The sequence below is a fragment of the Euprymna scolopes genome, chromosome 22, assembly GCF_053919585.1.
Source record: "Euprymna scolopes isolate OS-2025 chromosome 22, ASM5391958v1, whole genome shotgun sequence".
In the NCBI taxonomy this organism is placed as follows: domain Eukaryota; kingdom Metazoa; phylum Mollusca; class Cephalopoda; order Sepiida; family Sepiolidae; genus Euprymna; species Euprymna scolopes.
In genome coordinates this window covers 105,862,037-105,881,374 of record NC_136503.1, presented here as the reverse complement: position 1 = coordinate 105,881,374, position 19,338 = coordinate 105,862,037, and the positions used below count along the sequence as shown (strand labels likewise).

General features: G+C 31.5%; 1 protein-coding gene across 4 annotated transcripts in view; it reads left to right on the top strand.

Annotated features, from left to right (window-relative positions):
- LOC145243622 (protein broad-minded-like) overlaps positions 1 to 19,338 on the top strand; it is a 403,332-nt gene that overhangs the window by 270,350 nt on the left and 113,644 nt on the right. For all 4 annotated transcript variants that reach the window (XM_080106643.1, XM_080106646.1, XM_080106644.1 and 1 more), the window contains 2 exons: positions 4,246 to 4,390; positions 14,252 to 14,339. In XM_080106643.1, the coding sequence (XP_079962769.1) occupies positions 4,246 to 4,390; positions 14,252 to 14,339 (233 nt within the window). The remainder of the gene's footprint in view (positions 1 to 4,245; positions 4,391 to 14,251; positions 14,340 to 19,338) is intronic.

Here is a 19,338-nt window from a genome sequence, read left to right as displayed (position 1 = left end):
ATATATCAATCTACCCACACTTTCATATCTTGTATGTATATTTACTTATATTTTACTATATGCTTTTACTTACTTTTTTCTTGCTTTTTCCTGAATTTGCAGATACCGGCCATCCTCTCCCCTAAAATAATTTTCATTTTTTTATTTTATATTTTATTTTTCATTTTTATTTATTTATTGTTAATTTATTATTTATTTTCTATTTATTTATTGATTTATTTATTTTCCATTTAGTGTCTTCTAACAACTCTTGCTGACCTTTTTTTTTTAAGTGATGACCTGTACATCTCAGTTGACCTATATTATTTTGACCTATATATTTTTTCGCGCCTTTAACATTTCCTGTCTGGGTCATTTTGACATTTGTTTCTCTATTTTATATTTAACTATATCACCATTTTTTTCTCCTCTTTTTCTTCCTTGATCTTTCTTATTTATATTTATATCTCGGCAGTAGAGTGAAAAGCATATCTTATTTTTCTTTTATTAATATTATTGGAATTTTTTCCTTTTTCTCTTTGTACACATTTTTGTGAATTTTTCCATGGATTTCTGCCTTTGGATTATTATGGACCATCTTCTTCCAATTACGGGATTTCCTTGGACTTTACTTGTGCAAATGGAAATTCAATTAACTTTCTTAGAGTTATATATTTGGATTTTACCGTCACCGGATTATTTATCTTCCACCTGACTATCCATTCATGTGTAATCACCTTTTTCTTCACCATATTCCCTCTGCTTCACTTTTTTTGTTTTCAAGTAAGATCTTTGACTTACTTGTTGTTTCGTCAAATACTTTTGCATGCAAAATCCGATCCCGCATTTTGCTAATTCCTACCCTCTGATGAGAAGGAAAGTATTTCTTCGAAACTCTGCGGATTAAGAACTATCCACTTATCTAGTGTTTCCTTTTCAGATTAAATATGTTTTTAACTCATTTCAAAGTGTTTTTTTAACATGTTTTATTAACTGTTTGCTCATATATATATATATATATATATATATATATATATATATATATATATATGACAGGCTCCTTCAGTCTTAACAGACTATGGATACCCACGAAGGGGGGGCCTGTATGTGAAATTTTTGTTGCAGAAGGTATTACAGCAGTCAAATCTGTAAAGTGTGAGGAAGAGTTTTTAAAAGTACATATTCATTCAAGTATTCATTGGTTTGTGTTGTGTTTCCCTTTTTAAAATTCTTTATTGTTTTATGATTCTTTTGTTTTATTAAAGTGGTTTTTGTCCATTCAACTGCTGATAAACTTAAGAATATTACAACATTCAAATAATGTCTGTAAAGACTGGTGTGGGAAGGGGGGATTAGGAAGTGGTTTTACTTTTTGACAGCTTTTAACATTTATGAATTATGATTATGTTTTTTTAAAGATTTTTTAAAATGTTTTTAAAAAACATTTTTCTTGTACAAGTTCACATCTCGCTATCTCTAGAGTTTTTTTTTTCTTTTTCTAAAGTCGACATCTTTAATTAATGTCCTCTTTATCTCGTCAAGACAGATCAAGACTCTCTTTTCTTTTCATTTTTTTTAAGCGATGCTGATTAACATGAAAATATTGCAACATTCAAACAATATCTTTAAAGATTGAAGGAGAATAAGAAATGAACTTTGGTTTTACTTTCGACAGCCATGAAACTCTCGTTTCCTTCATTTTGTCCTTTAGTACTCACATTCTATTAGCGATATTTCTGACAAAGGGGAAAGAATTACTGTTTTCTCGGTCAGAATCAATTCATATAACACTCGTCGTCGGTTAGTTTTCTTCAAAGCAGATGTAAACAAATACCTTTTATAAACGATCCTCATAAGTCATCAAATTTTGTTTAATTTCATTCGTCATTTTCAGTCCTCTCATGATATTCATCATCATTCAACAAACAATCCACCCATATCATTAACCCTTATTCTTGAGTTAATTTTGGCCTTGATAAGAAGTGAGTCATTGATAAAAACAAATCGAGAATCCAACTCATTTGAATTCTTCCTCATTCAACAGAAAATTCATTCATTTCATCCAATCAAAACAGATCAAGACTCCATTTTCAAATTTTTCAAAATGGACGCTGATAAGTATGAGAACATCGCAACAATCAAATATGATTTTAAAAAGTACACATTCATTAACGTTTTACAATTATTTTTATATAAAAAAAATCAAAAACTGCTTTTCATCTTCTCCATCTGCATATTTGTTTTTTTTTTTTTTTCCGGTCCTATCTGATCTGGCTGTCTGAATATTGGCTTCCTATCATAACTGACCCGTACATTATCACATTTTTGTTTTGTCTTCTAAGCCTTTGCAAAACTTAATCGTGTCCTGCATGCAAAAAAAAACAAAAACCACACTCCCCTCTCCTTCCCACTCTTTCCTTCCCTCCCTCTCCCACTTCCCTACTGGCTTCCTGACTTAAGACGCATCATACAAAAACATTATAATTATTATCATTTTGCAAAACTCAATCATGTACTGCAGGAATGAAAATAACAGAATCTACTACAAGACAATCAAACCAAGTCCTACGAACTAGAGATGAAAGATATAGGAAACTTGAAACATAGGAGTTTTCTACGAAGAATTCAGCATGAATAACCCAAAAGAAAGGGTTGATGTATTATGAAACAAAATAACTACATCAAACATCATGTATAGTTGCTTGAGGATTTGAAAAACGTGAAAACAACAACTCTAATACAATAAATGGTTTCTGCATAAAATATTCCAAAAGGGTTGATGTGATGCAGAGCAGGACAACTAAGACAGGCACCAGGAAGGAATATCTGAAGTTATAAAAAACTTGAAACCCAAAAATATTTACCAAAAATCTCCACATCTTTACCACAACCTCTGTATAAAGAACCTCCTCACAGAAACCCAAATAGACACAACAAAATTACATGAATCTATCAACTCGGAAACTCTACCTTGGATGGCTGAACAACCATCCGTAATATTAAAATTGAGTAAATATTCTAAAACAAAAACCCATTCCTTCTCAACCTTCCATAAAGAGTGCTTAACATCCAAAATAAACATAAAGAATACTCACAAATCTACACAGAGGGATCGAAGAATAGAGACAGGGTAGGATTTGCAACTATCCATAAAAATACAAAATTAAAAAAAAAAAAAAAAAAGACTCCCGGGTGAGGCTTCTGTGTTTAGTGCAGAGGTGTTTGCCATTGATTTGGCGCTAGATATAATAACAATTGATAACCATCAAAACTATCTCATCCTTACAAATTCTCAAGTTGCGCTAAGGGTATCCAACTTCTTGAACAGATGGGTCTCTTGTATTCGTGTGCTGCATACATGAACAGTCGGATGGCCAAAGAACTCCAAGTAGGTAGCAGTCTGATAAATTATTGATATGCTTTGATTTCCCATTATAATTGAAATATTTCAGATTTGCATTAAATTTGATCTCCAGTCATTAAATACAAATTAATCAAGATTCTATCGCTACTCATATCACTGAAAGAAAAAAAAATGACAAATCTCCTAAATAAAATAAACACCTTAAAAATAGATAAATACATAATCTTCTGCTGGATTCTAAGCCACATCGGCATCTACATGAATGAAAAAGTGGCTAAAGCAACAAAAGAGTCACTTAAGCAAATACCTATTAGGTTGACGATTCTTTATTGAACCCTGTCTAGGAGAGAAAGGCTAATAGCAGATGCACCAACCTAAATGTGACATTAATACTCTACATATGGATGGATGCTGGCCTTGTGGATATACAGGATACTTTCAGGTGTAAGTAACTCTCTAGCACGGTATAGAGAGCCCATCTTCTTTGCAGCAGCCTTGGCAATGCCCTCAATGTATTTGCTCCAATTCATGTTCCCTGTGAACGTTAAGTTGAGGAGTTTAAATGAAGAGCTTTCAGGTGGCGTGTCATCAGCCGTGGTTGAGAAAGTTTCTCATAATTATTAAAAGAAAAAATCTTAGTCTTGACAGCATTAAATGTGACCATCCATTTTCGTCTCCATTCCTCTACAGATTGGAGGTCTTCCTCTAACGTTTTAGTAATTTCCTTAGATATGTCTTCATTCGTTTTTCCCTCGTGTCTGTTTGCATGGTGGCTCAAATTTTGAATACAAGTTTCATCACATCTTTAAAAATATTATTTCGCAAGATTAAATTAATTTCCAAATTTTCTGAAAATAAAATTATATATGACAGAAATTGTTTTTTTTTTTGTTTTTTTTCAGTGTTGATTCAAATTGGGAGTTGATTCTGCAAGACGGTCTGCTGAGCATGGCAAGTTGCGCTAAGGGTATCCAACTTCTTGAACAGATGGGTCTCTTGTATCCGTGTGCTGCATACATGAACAGTCGGATGGCCAAAGAACTCCAAGTAGGTAGCAGTCTGATAAATTATTGATATGCTGTGATTTCCCATTATAATTGAAATATTTCAGATTTGCATTAAATTTGATCTCCAGTCATTAAATACAAATTAATCAAGATTCTTCGAATTTCTATATCTTCTAAAAAAACTAGTAAGCAAGCCTTAAATGTTAGGCATTTTTCTATTCAAAATCATGGAATAAGAATTGTAGACATGAGGCTTAGTAGCATTATATATTAATTTTTGTAAGAAGACATAAAGCAACCCATTTGGCATATTGGTAAGAGTGTCTGCTAATGGGTCAGAAGACAGAGGTTCAGTCCTCAATCAATTCATACCAAAGACCTAAAAATATAATACTTGATGTCTCCCTTGCTAAATACTCAGTATTATAAGGGGAGGATCAAGAGCAACTGAGGTAATCCTGGGAATGGAGTGGCGTCCTCCTCTGCACCTCTAATGAAAAGGGAACCTTAGGGTCACCCTCAACTACAATCGGACACTTAGCCTATAAAAGTGTGTGTGTGTGTGTATGTATATATATATATATATATATATATATATATATATATATATATATACTGTTTGCTCGTATTATAAGCTCTATCTCCTATTTGGTTTTATCGAGCTTTTACATCTGGCTGAGATAACTTTATAAATATTAATTCTTTAATATTTATAATATACTTTAATTTTACCATCTTGGATCATTTTGGTGAATTTAATTGTAATTTTTATTTTATATATACATATATATATATATAACACAATTAAAGATTGTAAATTATAATTTACAAGAATTTATTGTTCGACAAAAAGAAATATTAAGTAATATTTTAATTAATAATAATAATATTTCTTTTTGAGCATCCTATCAAAAATTAAATTCTTTTGAATTATAGTTTGCAGTTTTTCATCGTGTTCTTTTATGACAAGCTCTATTTCCTATTTTGGTTGTATTGAGCTTTTTTTTATTTGGTTGGCATTACTATATAAATATTAATATTTATATTCGCTATAAGTTTACAGAAGCTTTCGGCTTAATTTTTCTTCTTGATTATATATATATATATATATATATATATATAATATAAAGCTGAACGTCTGTGTGTGTGTGGTCACGAATAGGCTCCTATATGGTTGACTATTATAGAAAACTGATCACATATAATGATAGAAGATGTATCGAGACATAGGAATGGGTATGTTTGATCTGGCATAATAATGATTCATTAAAATTGTGGGGTCTGCGTACGCGTCTGTTCCACAAAATATGGAAATAAACAATTTAAAAATTAAAAAAAAACGTTTACAAGTGTTTTTGATATAGATGTACATAATAATACTTTGATAAGTATGCTTTAACTTTAATAGGGATGGTATAATAAAATTGTGGGGTCTGCATTCGCGCCTGGCCTCCATAGAATGGAAATAGGCACAAACTTTAATAAAGACTTTTCATATCTATCTGTGTAAGTATACTTTGATAATTATGTTTCAGTTTGAAGAAATATGGTATAATAAAATTATGGGGTGTTCGTTCGCGCCTGACCCCCATAGAATGGAAATATGTCACAAAGTTTAACAAGGTTTTTTAATATAGATCCACCGAATATTGTGATAAGTGTTTCAGTGTGAACAGGTATGGTATAATAAATTATGGTGTTTATCTATTTTATTTTTACTTTCATCATATTTTGCTTTGGTTTTGATACCCCTCAAATTCGAAGCTATCTCTTTACAACCCTTCCTTTTCATAACCTATCATACTTTCATAAATCAGAGTCCATTTTCTGTAGGCTGTTTTTGAACCCAGTCAACGACGGGTACTTTTGCTAGTGTATTTATATGTATATATATAAAGAAAGAGAAACGGTTGTTTCCCCATATAACTGTTTTTCTATATGGTTAGACATGTTGAGGCTTTCAAGAGATTTGAAACCCAATTGCTTGTATAGTAGACAGCAGTTTTAGCTGTATGCAAACTCACTCACCACGCCAGTAAGGAAAATTATAATGTTTTTATGTTACCTAGAGAACTCCATTCTAATCAAGGAGAGTAATGCTGGGCAAATTATTACTTCTCTTACTAGAGAGCTCAACCCAATTAACAGCTTCATTCAATGAAAAACCATGTCTGGCACCAAGAGCCTTAACTATTGCAGCTTTCGAAATCCAGGACCTTTTTGCCTTTCTCTATCTCACATAAGAGACTATCTTTACTGTTCCATTAGTTTTATGGCACTCTCAACATTTTCACAACTGTACAAAGCTAATGATTTCTTATTTACAATAATGAATATGTGACATGCTAGTTTTATATTTAGTCTTTTTAAGAATTATAAATACGAGGGTCATTCCAAAAGTAAGGCCTCTTATTGTTGCATAGCAGACCCCCAGGTAGGAGGTTAAGCAATAAATTTGGCCAGAAAACGTGACCAAGGGTCACATGCAGAATCTTTGTGAGGTCAAGGACAGCAAACAAAGAAGTCGGTCACAAGTCTAGGAGAGCCAAGGAGATGACGTCAAACAAAATATCTGGGCAGCGAGTGACCACATGCCAATCGAAATGTTGGCCAATCGGAAGTCGTCATCTAGGCCAAATAAAATAAGGCACAGCGAGAAGAGAGACACACACCACCACCGCCATCTCCATCACTACACCTATTAGATTGTCAATCTGTCATTAAAAACTTATCTATACAAAAATAAACAATGAGAAATTTTTATAACCAGTTGCGAGTGTTTAGCAGAAGTTGTTGGTACAGTACAAGTACATTACAGTTGGAGGAGATAAATTCTGAAGGTGACTAGAATTTCATCTATACTATCAATATTTCATCTATACTATCAATATTTCATCTATACTATCAATATTTCATCTATACTATCAATATTTCATCTATACTATCAATATCTCATCTATACTATCAATATTTCATCTATACTATCAATATCTCATCTATACTATCAATATTTCATCTATACTATCAATATCTCATCTATACTATCAATATCTCATCTATACTATCAATATCTCATCTATACTATCAATATCTCATCTATACTATCAATAAAAGTGCCCATACGGAAAAAAAAGTCTGGAAACTTATTGAAGGCACCTTATAAAATAAGTTTTTGCAGACCTTTCGATATTAAACTAGGTCAATGTTTCCCAACCTTTGATGATCCGTGGCCCCCTCTTGCTAACTATCTCAACACTCATGGTCCCTTCCACTCTAAAATAGAAAATATATAATGCAGATTTTGTTTTATGTTGTTAACCCTCATGCAGGTTTAACCATCTTACTCCAAAGGAGGAATTTTTTTTTTTTTTTTTTTAATCATGTTCACTCCTTACAAAGCATATCACCAGTTGGACGTAAATGGGCTACTATTTGGGACCATGTCTAGGAAAGATTAACAAGATATTTGTTTATGTTACATTTAAACTTCTGCATATCAGTACAGCCAGGGAAGCAGGTAGCAGGAAGGGAATTCCAAAGTCTAGCTGTTCGAGGGAAGAAACTATTAGAATAGAAAGCTTTCTGGCATTTAGGGACATCAATAGTACAGGGGTGAGATCTTATTGCTAAGCGGGTTTGTCAGAGATATGTACGTCAAGGGGGTACAAGTGAAACAAGTTCATCAGAACACATTCCATTAAAATATTTGTAAAACAGACACAGTGATGCAACATTGCGGCGATGGGACAGAGGCTGGAGCTTAGTTGATAAAATGGGACCGATTAGATTAACAACTCTTTTTTGGACTTAATCTAAGAGGGAGAGACTAGTGGTAGATGCACCAGCCCAGATGTGGCAACAATACTCCATGCATGGGCGAATGCTAGCCTTGTGGAGGTACAGGATACTCTCAGGCGTGAGTAGTGTTCTAGCTCGATAGAGGGAACCCACTTTCTTTGCAGCAGCCTTTGCAATATCCTCTGTGTATTTGTTCCATGGAAGTATGAAATTCATGAGCAGCCCCCAAGCACATGTATATCCTCATTAAGGGAAATTACGAGGTTTTGCAACTTTTGCAGGAAAGTGTCGACGTCCTCTTACATACATTTTTAATTGTAACCAACGAGTGTCTAAATAAAAGAAATGACAGAAATTGTTATTTTTGAAATTAAACGCGATTGTTGATTCGGCCATCATCATTATCATTGTGGAATGTAACCTTCTTTTTTAAACCCTAAAACATTAAAACAAGCGAGCCTTATGTTCCAGAATTTATTTTTGTACATAGTCACCGCCACTCTCAGTGCACTTTTCATGGTTCAGTCATAAAAGTCGCCATTCTGAAATCAATGAACCCATCTCCTAGCTGTGCTGACATCAACTGCATCGGCTTCATAAACGTTCAACAGGCGCCGGTCAATTATTGACTGGTCCATTATTTTCTGCATGGAGGAATTCACTGACGCACCTCTGCTTCTGATGCACATCCATGACAGAGGTTGCTTTCTTAGAGTCCCACACCGTCAATATCTGCAACAGAGAAATGAAACTTTCAAGTTTAGTCATCATAATAATGCAATCCCCTATGATCCATTCGGGCGGAATAAAAAATAGGAGCCATTACTTTTGGAATGCTCCATAATTGGTGAGAAACCCTTTCGGGAGAACGTTTAGCTCCCCACATTTTGGGCCTTTATGTCAGGCTCGCTCTCGTAGGGATGCACGCACGTGTCGTACAGACGCAGCGTGATTTTGAAAATGTGAGAATAAATCAACCAGGTGTGGCTGATAGTTGTTTACGAAAGTTGTGTCGAAACGATACCAAAAATTCGAAAGGTCAAACCCAAAAGAACTCCACAAAAACTAAATAAACAATGTTCAAGTGTTATGTATGCATTCTCTCTCTCTCTCTCTCTCTCTCTCTCTCTCTCTCTCTCTCTCTCTCTCTCTGGAGAATTGAATTGTAATTGTAAACATCAGATCAGTTGGAACGACTTTACTAATTTCAGCTTTCCGAACTTCCGGTCGTGTCATGGAGTAGGAGTAAGACATCAGGTTTTCTTTCACTTTCTTTTCTGTCTTCGCGTCACGGGTTCGAGCCTGCCTACCTACTACCACTTTTTTTGTTTTTTTGCTCAACACACACCTCCAAACACCCGGGCAACGCCGGGCACCCAGGCTAGTATAATATAATATAAAGCACTAACGGCACTAACTGTTATGTTGTATACTGCAGTGTAGATAACCATCATAGCCGTATAGCAAGCGTATATGATTGTCTTGTGTGTGATATATATATATATATATATATATATATATATATATATATATATATATATATAGCTTAATGTAAAAGGAAAAGAGAAAGTTCAATTCTACAAAAGAAGACTTATCTGGATAATGCCAAGCTCAACAATAATTATTGGAGCTTATACAATAGGACAAGAGAATGAAATGAAGACACAAAACTATATATAGGTAGATATAGAATGGTTCATTTATTGAATAATGGAATACAGCCAAAATTTGGGGGATAGAAGGGACTCTTTATGCCAGGGCATTTCGAAGCCTAATGCTTCTCATCAGAAGAGTAGAGAAGGTGCTAGGTAGCATAGGTGTCTATTTTCTATGGAATGGGTAATTTTGATTAATTTTTGGGGGGTATGAGTGCGTATAACTTGATGCAAAGGTTAAGTATACATATTGATGTTAAAGTGGGGGAGTAAGGAAACCATTGCTACTTATGAGAGTGGTAAACATATACCAAATAATAGTAGGGTAATTATAATAGTACGGAAGATAATAGTAATGGCAATTACATAATAGTAGTAATAATAAAGCTGAAAATAAATTAGAAGTAAAATTGAATATACTTAACCTTTTGCATAAAGGTATACGCACTCATAGTCATTGCCACCCTAATCTCCGACCGCCCCCTTATGATCATAATCTCTATATCATAACAGTGGAAACTTATAAATATATTGCTGCATATTACCTTTCAGTTTTACAACCTTGCATACCCCCCCCCCAATCAAAATCAAAATTACCCACTCCATAGAAAATAGACAACCCACAAACCGTTAAAATAAATTACCATGCAGCAACAATACACCCCCTATTTAACCATAATACATATACCCCTTAATCTCAATACTATGTTAAAGACCATATATATTCTTATATATCATACTATATATAATAAGCTTCTTATTTATTTAGAATTCAATAAAGCTTCCCCCAACATTCTATAATTCCTCTTAATCTTTTTCATCCCTAATGAACCCTACGCTAGACGCCGCATCTTCCCCATGCTACCTAGCACCTTCTCTACTCTTCTGACGAGAAGCATTAGGCTTCGAAATGCCCTGGCATAAAGAGTCTCTTCTATCCCCCAAATTTTGGCTGTATTCCATTATTCAATAAATGAACTATTCTATATCTATCTATATATAGTTTTGTGTCTTCATTTCATTCTCTTGTCCTATTGTATAAGCTCCAATAATTATTGTTTTGTGTCTTCATTTCATACTCTTGTTGTCCTATTATATATATATATATATATATATATATATATATATATATATATATAACAGATGGGCGTTTCTATAATGAGTCTCTCATGAGTGTTCACATTCTGTGTGTGATTCATCTAGTGTATTCTCTATTGGGTGTTGTTTTTTTTATTACCGTTTTTTCTGTTTAGTTACATTATTGTTTCAGCTACGCGACCGTTTTTTGGCCGTCTTGTAGCCTCCTCAGACTTTACAGAAATGTTCGTTTATGGTGGAATAAAAGTCTGAGGAGGCTACAAGACGGCCAAAAAACGTCCGCGTAGCTGAAACAAAAATGTAACTAAACAGAAAAAACGGCAATAAAAAAATAAAACGCATATTTGCTCTACAACAGTATTGAGCACTTTCTTCAGGTTTTTATTAATTACCATTCCTACTAAATTTATATATATATATATATATATATATAACAGATGGGCGTTTCTATAATGAATCTCTTATGAGTGTTCACATTCTGTGTGTGTGATTCGTCTAGTGTATTCTTTATTGGGTGTTGATGTGTGTATACATAAGTTAACATTATTTTTTATCGTTGTCATTTAGAGCAGCAACCAAAACATACCTCAAATCTTCTTTCCGTGCGTCTCTTCTATGCGTCCTGAAATTAAAGGTGCTTCTCTCTAAAAGTGAAAACGCTCAGCCGGAAGTTATATTTTTAAATATAATCATTTATTCTTTGTTGGGTTCTTTTTCATAGTTAGCCGCTGTGTATAAGATTACATTTTTCTAAGTTGCTCCTGTTCTGACTTCCATTGAGCCCCCCCCCGTCATAAAAACCCCCATCCGTCTCTAACGCATTGCGTATCGAAACTCATCTCCCACGTAACTGCATTTCAAAACCTATATTTTTATAACGCCATCACTACACGTAGCCTAAAGATCTTTTTGGGGTATTTTGTCATGTATATTTGCTTATATTATGGTTAGCTTGAATTCCATCTATCAAATTAACATTCATTTAATAAATGTAAATATTCAACTTAACATAACTGTTTACATCTTTAAATTACTTATATCTAACAATATACTTTTACCAATAATAATAATCAACTATTTCATTTCAATCGAAATAACCGACCATTTTAATAGTTTCCGGTGTTTTCCGGTAAACTAACAACATAACAAACGGACACATAGCATAAGGAGCTGGTTGCCGTTCCGGGGACATAATAGCAGATCAAAAAACGTCCACACGGACAAACTAAGTAATCCTAACCTGGCAAATGATCACGTCATACTCTAGGATAAGGATTAATGAGTATTAGGTGAGATTACATCGGAATGATCGGTTATGATAGAACTTAATATTTTAAGAGAATAGCTTAACAATTCACCTTTATTGTTCTTTAGCAAGATTTTCGCATTGCCTCTTTTCAAAACGATATCATTGACTCGACTCCCGTCAGCTAGTTCTACAAAATGATTTTGTGGCTTAAAATTGGGATCAAAATTGATAAAATCAGATTCCTTTGTAACCACATGTGCCGTGGCCCCACAATCGACAAGAAAATTATTATTGTTTGTTGAAGTATCAAATGTACACGAAAATAAAAATGTATGTTCGCTAACAGAGCTCTCTACATTTTTAATGTAGTCGCCATTTTGAGTCCTGTATCTACATTGGAAACTCTTGTGATTAGGTCGTCCACAATTATAACAAATAATTTTTGTACTTTTCTTAGAAAAAAAACTGCTTTTGGCAAAGTTGCGTTTTTTATTCCTGGCATGGGTATAATTCGATTTTGGTGTTTTTATGTGTGTATTTTTAAATTTCATGATATTTGTGGATTCGTTTCTTTCTGTGATCATTTTTTCAGTTTCTTCGTAACTTCTGAGTGCTACCTTGAATTGGCTAAAAGTCATGGGTTTTCTTTCTGGGTTATCACGGTGGTAAATGGCTTGAAATCACTCGGTAATCCCTTAAGGACCATGGAAATTAACAGACTGTCACTTATAACTTCACCAGACATTTTTAAAGAATTTGCAGTTGTCTCGGCTCTTATAATATAATCAGTAATAGTTTCGGCTTCCATTTGTTTTAGAGAGGTCAGTTTAGTGTATAAAGAAATAATTTTGGGTTTTCTTTTCGATAAATAATGCTCTCTCAATATGTTTAATGCTTTGCAGCCGTCGTCCAGGGTTTCTCTCATTACCAGTGATAGACTTTGGTCATCTAAACACTGTATTAATTCCGCAAAGACAGTTGCGTTCTTTTCAATGAAGTCGGGGTCGTTTCTGTTTTCAGGTTGTGTTTGTAGTACTTTGTGTAGCTTTTGGATTCGTAGATATCCCAGAAATTTAACTTGCCACAATTCGAATTTTGATTCGGATCCATCGAAATAAAGACGCACGCTGGGCACATAACCTCTAGAAGTGTAAGCCATTATGAATTTCAGAACAGTTTCAGATGGTTCGCTGTTACACACAAGTCCTGGGAGGTGACTTGTTTGTAGTAGACAGTTCCACAGAACAAAATATTCTTACCGTGTCGAAACCCGGGAAAGAACATGTGAAATTGCTCCAGAAAAGGTTTAATATTTATGAAGCAATTCTGGTTTCTGATTGGTTGGTAGCAGAACGTGAATTAATTTGATTCGTCAGTTCTTAGCAGCATCGTTTATAAATAGAATCGTCCGACTGTGTGGGATCATACCCCATTAGAACCCAAAATATTGCAACACGCCATACTCTAGGATAAGGATTAATGAGTATTAGGTGATATCACATCGGAATGATCGGTTATGATAGAACTTAATTTTTTAAGAGACTAGCTTAATAAGAACTTTTTTATATTAGACTAAAAAAATGACCATGTTATAGTCAGCTGAAAAGCAGCCCCACAATATTGTGTTTTACAGACAAACAGTTTTGGGAAATAAACTTTGCTCATGGAATTTTTATTTAGTTTTAAGCACAGATAATGAGTAAAGAAAATTATTGAAGTTAGATGGGTATTTGTTGCAAACATTGAAGCTCAGTCGAGGACTTGCTATAAAATAATAATAGAGCAAAGGGAGACATATAACATCTCTTCTAAATATGTCATAAAACAAAAGTAAATACAGACACCAAACGTACATTATAATATGATACAGTAGAATCTCGGGACACGGTAGCCCTAGGATATGGTTCTTCAGGTTACGATGTGGAAGGCAATATTTTTTCCGGCCCTTGGTTATGGTATTTGCCCTGCATTACGGTGTTATTTATAATGTTGTTTAATTATATACATGTGTATTATATACTGTACTGTATTTTGTTACTAATTTTTAATGCCATATCTAGAAGATCTACTGCATTGATGAATGATGAATTATGGTTTGCAGGTGAGCAAATATGAAAAGTTTGGCTATGGTTTCATGATCAGCATATTTGCTGCAACGGCTGCTGGAGTTCAAGCTTTGCAAACTACAGGTCAGTGAAGATCGATTGAAATTAGTTTTTATTTTCATTTTTCTATCTTTTTGACAAAATCTAAACAAAAGCAGTGAAAGTGAATTCAAGATACTTATGCAGAGAATGACCCGTTTTTCCGTGAATGTTGCCTCAGCATATTCCAGCCGTTTATGTAAGCCAATGGTATATGGCAAGACCCTCAGCAGACAACAATTAATAAATTGAAATTAGTTTTAATGGTGACAAATTTTTAATCATTAAAAATAAATCATTTTAATAAATACAAAATTGCAACTGTTTCAAATTTACAGCGAGAGTATGTCATCACTTTGGAACTCACTATGACCGATTGGAAAAATTTCTGATAATTATTAAAGTTAAGAATTAAGTAAAACATACCTTGTTTGTTTTAAATAGGATTCACATTGTAGAAGTCAAAATGACGTCAACAGTAGAAAATTAATTCATAAACATGTTTTTTCGTCTATGACACAGATACAAAGAGATGCCTGCCTTTATTTACATTTCGAGACAAAAAGCGAGAAAAACAGCAACTCCCTCGTTTATGTAAAAGGGAAGTACACATTATCAAAGCATAAAGAAATGGAACTAACCTTTCACATGGTCCAAGGGAGACAACTGTTACAATTTTCACAGTTTTAAAACATATATTTACATTGATAATTTCCAACAATTTCCTCTGAGACATTCACAAAGAGTACTTCCTTAGGAATCCCTGGCAGATAATCGAAAAGTTTCAAAGTAAAAAAGCCTACCACCTAGCCTTTACAGAAAAAAAAAAACAGACAAAAAACTCCTTAACGTTTTTTTTTTTATATAAAAATAAAGTTTTCATTTATAAAAAGATTAAATATTCATTCATATTCGTTAATTTTTTGTGTATTTCCATTTTTCTTCATAAAAATAAAAAATATAATAAATATTTTCTATCATGATGTTTTCTTTTTTTTCTAACGTTTCAAAAGTTGATCAGCATACTTTGGTGGTTTAAATAAGCTGCCAGAATATGCTGAAGAAACATTCACAAAAAATAGGTCATTCTCTGCATAAGTACCAAATTCAGATACGAACCTATCCAAGATAGATAGTCTACTAGTGGTCTGCAACTTCCAGGCCACACCCTGTTACCTATCTGCAGATCTATTGGTTCTGGGTCCACAAGAAATAATAAACTATTTCAATTTTATTTAATTTCTGAATCTGGTCTTTTTTTTTTCTTTCTATTATAATAATCAGTGAACCGTTTTAATAATATTGATACAATATTATCCATAAAGTTTTCTGACGATAGCATATTCAAATATCCTCCAGACAGAAGTGCAACATTAATAGTAATATAAAGAGAAGAAGCATTACATGGTTTACACCACTGTTGTATCTTACTGACAGACCCAAACAAGTTGTATATTTTTAAATATATCGAATGAACATTTTTTGTGTGTAATATATTAAACACCATATTTGATAGGGATATTATAGAAATTAATTTTTGTGAACATTAGTGCGTCCATACAATCATAACACTTTCTAGTTAATGGCAGATATGGGCGCTACAGATTTCATATGTAAATAAATTTCGAATACTGCCATTTATATTCGTATTCTATCTCATTTTAAAGGCATTTTAAGTTATCTTAATGATTTAAAGTGTGATAATATCAACGTCCCTTTCTCTCCTTCTCTAAAGTGTTAGGAATTTAAAAAAGGAGGAAAAATTATAATAAAAAAGAGGAAATAAACTGACCAGTAGAACAAAAGTTATAGCAAATAAGCTTGGTAGAAGGACAATAGGGAGGAAGTTAGTTATGAAGAGACACAAAAGCAGCTAAAATAGGATTGTTAATTAAGGTTTGGCAGATGACTAGGACAGCGGATAAAACAATTGAGTTAGTGGTAATAGTTACCTAATGTAATTCATAATTTCAGGTGTGTCTGTTACCGGAAGCGGTGACAAGGCAACTCAGTTCTTTAGCTTTTTTTCTCTCATGCCTGTATTTTTTTTTTTACATTTTTCCGATCGTTCATTTTTATTTAATAATCATTGAAAAGTTTTTTCGGTCTTATTTTAATCAAGAATTACTGGAATTAGTTTTATTGGTTTTTAAAAATTATTGAAAACACTTTTTGTACCCTTTTTTTTTTAAGAATTATTGAAAGCACGTTTAAAAATTTCAATTAAGAATTATTGAAATTAGTTTTATTTTTTAAGGATTACTTTTTAAAATTTTTATTGCATATTTTCCAATGTTTTCTTATATTTTATTTCAATACATCGTATCACAATAGAAATACTGAAGAGGAATAAAAGTGAAGGAACCTATTTGCCTTGTCACCGTTTCCGGTAGCAGACACACTGAATGTAAGGAAGTACGTTAGCTGACTATAATCATGTATTTTTATGTCAACAAAAGTCGATTTGTCTGGTTTAAAAGTTGTACGAGTATCCAATGAGCTAAGCCTGTACACGACGATGGTAGCGATGATGAAAAACTCCATGCTGCTGGGGTGAACACATATCTTTTGTTACACCCTGCATACATACAAGCATAAATTTTTAATATGTTATCACAGCATTTGTAGATTGATTATTTCTGTCTTAAACTGCGTGCACTTCTTTTCGACATTTTGATAACCCCGACTAGATTATAAACTTTTTATACTTTCATAGACATATATTTATTATATGAATTAAAATAAAAAATCTTTTATTCTTAAAATAAATACTATTTTTATAATTTCATAAACATATTTTATTATATAATTTCAAAGAAAAATCTTATTCTTAAAATAAAAAATTCTATTTTTATAATTTCATAAACATATATGTATTATATAAATTCAAAAAATCTTATATTCTTAAAATTATAAAATATTTTTATAATTTCATAAATATATACTTCTTCATCTATTATATAAATCTCACCTGTCTGTTTAAATATATGTATGTTTGTATGTCTGCCTAAAACTTCCGACAGAGGCGCCGGATTTTCACGAGATAGATATCATTTTGAAGCTCGACCTGTTTGTTTTGTTTTGTTTTGTTTTTTTCACGTTCTTTTCCTCCTTCACCGTACGGATTCAAGTGTGTCTGCCTACTACCACTTTTTTTCTCAACGCACACCTCCAAACACCCGGGCAACGCCGGGCACTCAGGCTAGTATAAAATATAAAAAATCTATTTTTATCATTTCATTTATTTCAAAGATATTTTCTGACAGCCATTTCTACATTAAGAAAAATATAAGTTATTATTATAGCAAGTTTAGTGTTTTTACAACTTTGAATGACGTTGATGAATACGTGTGATTATGTTGATTTTTAACAATTCAAATAAAAACTATTTGTATAATTTTATAAACATATTTTAATAAAAATCTAAATAAAACAAAAAAGCTATTTTTCATAAATTTCATAAATATATATTTTTAAAAAATTCAAATAAAATAAAAAAGAAATATTATAATTTCATAAACATATACTTCTTTTAAAATTTCAAATAAAATAAAAAAAAAACTTTTTACACTTATATAAACATACACTTCTTATAAAATTTTAAATAAAATAAAAAACTATTTTTATAATTTCAAAAACATACTTTTATAAAATTTCAAATAAAATAAAAAAAACTATTTTTTTTTAAATTTTATAAACATATACTTATAAAATTTTGAATAGAATAAAAAAAACTATTTTATAATTTAATAAATATATACTGGTTATAAAATTAAAGAAAACAACTTTTTTATAATTTCATAAACATATACCTCTTAAAAAATTTCAAATAAAATAATAAAAAAACTATTTTTATAATTTCATTAACTTATGGAATTTAAAATAGAATTAAAAAAACTGTTTTCATAATTTCATAAATACGTACTTCTTATAAAATTTCAAATGAAATAAAAAATCTATTTTCATATTTTTATAAACATATGCTTCTAATAAAAATCCAAATGAAATAAAAACTATTTTTATAATTTCATAAACATATACTTATAAAATTAAAAAAAATATTTTTTAAACTATTTTATAATTTCATAAATATATACTTCTTATAACATTTCAAATAAAATAAACTATTTTATAATTTCATAAATATATCCTTATAAAGTTTCAAATAAAATATAAAACTATTTTTATAATTTTATAATCATACACTTATTAAATTTCAAATCAAATAAAAATATTTTTATGATTTCATAAAATAAAATTTTTAAAAACTATTTTTATAATTGCATAAACATATACTTATAAAATTTCAAATAAAATAAAAAAAATATTATTATAATTTCATAAACGTATACTTCTTATAAAATTTCAAATGAAATAATAAAATGATTATTTTTATAATTTCATAAACATATACGTATAAAATTTCAAAGCAATTAAAATATTTATTTTTATAATTTCATGAACATATACTTATAAAATTTAAAATAAAATTTTTAAAAAAATTATTTTAATTTCATAAACATATACTTCTTATAAAATTTCTAGTAAAAATTTATTTGAAAAATTTTTTATTAAAAATGTAAATATAGACTAATTGTGTTATTTTTATTTTATTTTATTAATTTTCAATAACCTCCTTTTCTTATATTTTATTTCAATAAATCACTTTACAACAATATAAGTGAAGAAACTGGTTTGCCTTGTCGCCACTTCCAGTAGCAATCATGTCGGAAGTTAGGAAGTATGTTAGCTGACTATAACCAAATATTTAATATAAGTGATGAGAGAAAAAAGCGAAGGACCTGATTTGCCTTGTCACTGCTTCCGGTAGCAGACACACTGGAAGTTAGGAAGTACATTAGCTGACTATAACCATGTATTTCTATGTCAGCAAATGTCAGTTTGTCTGGTTCAAAAGTTGTACCAGTACCTACAATAGTAGCGATGAGGAGAAACTCCATCTTGCTGGGGTGAACACACATATCTTTTGTTACACCCTACATACATACGAACATAAATTTTTAATATGTCATCGATTGCTTAT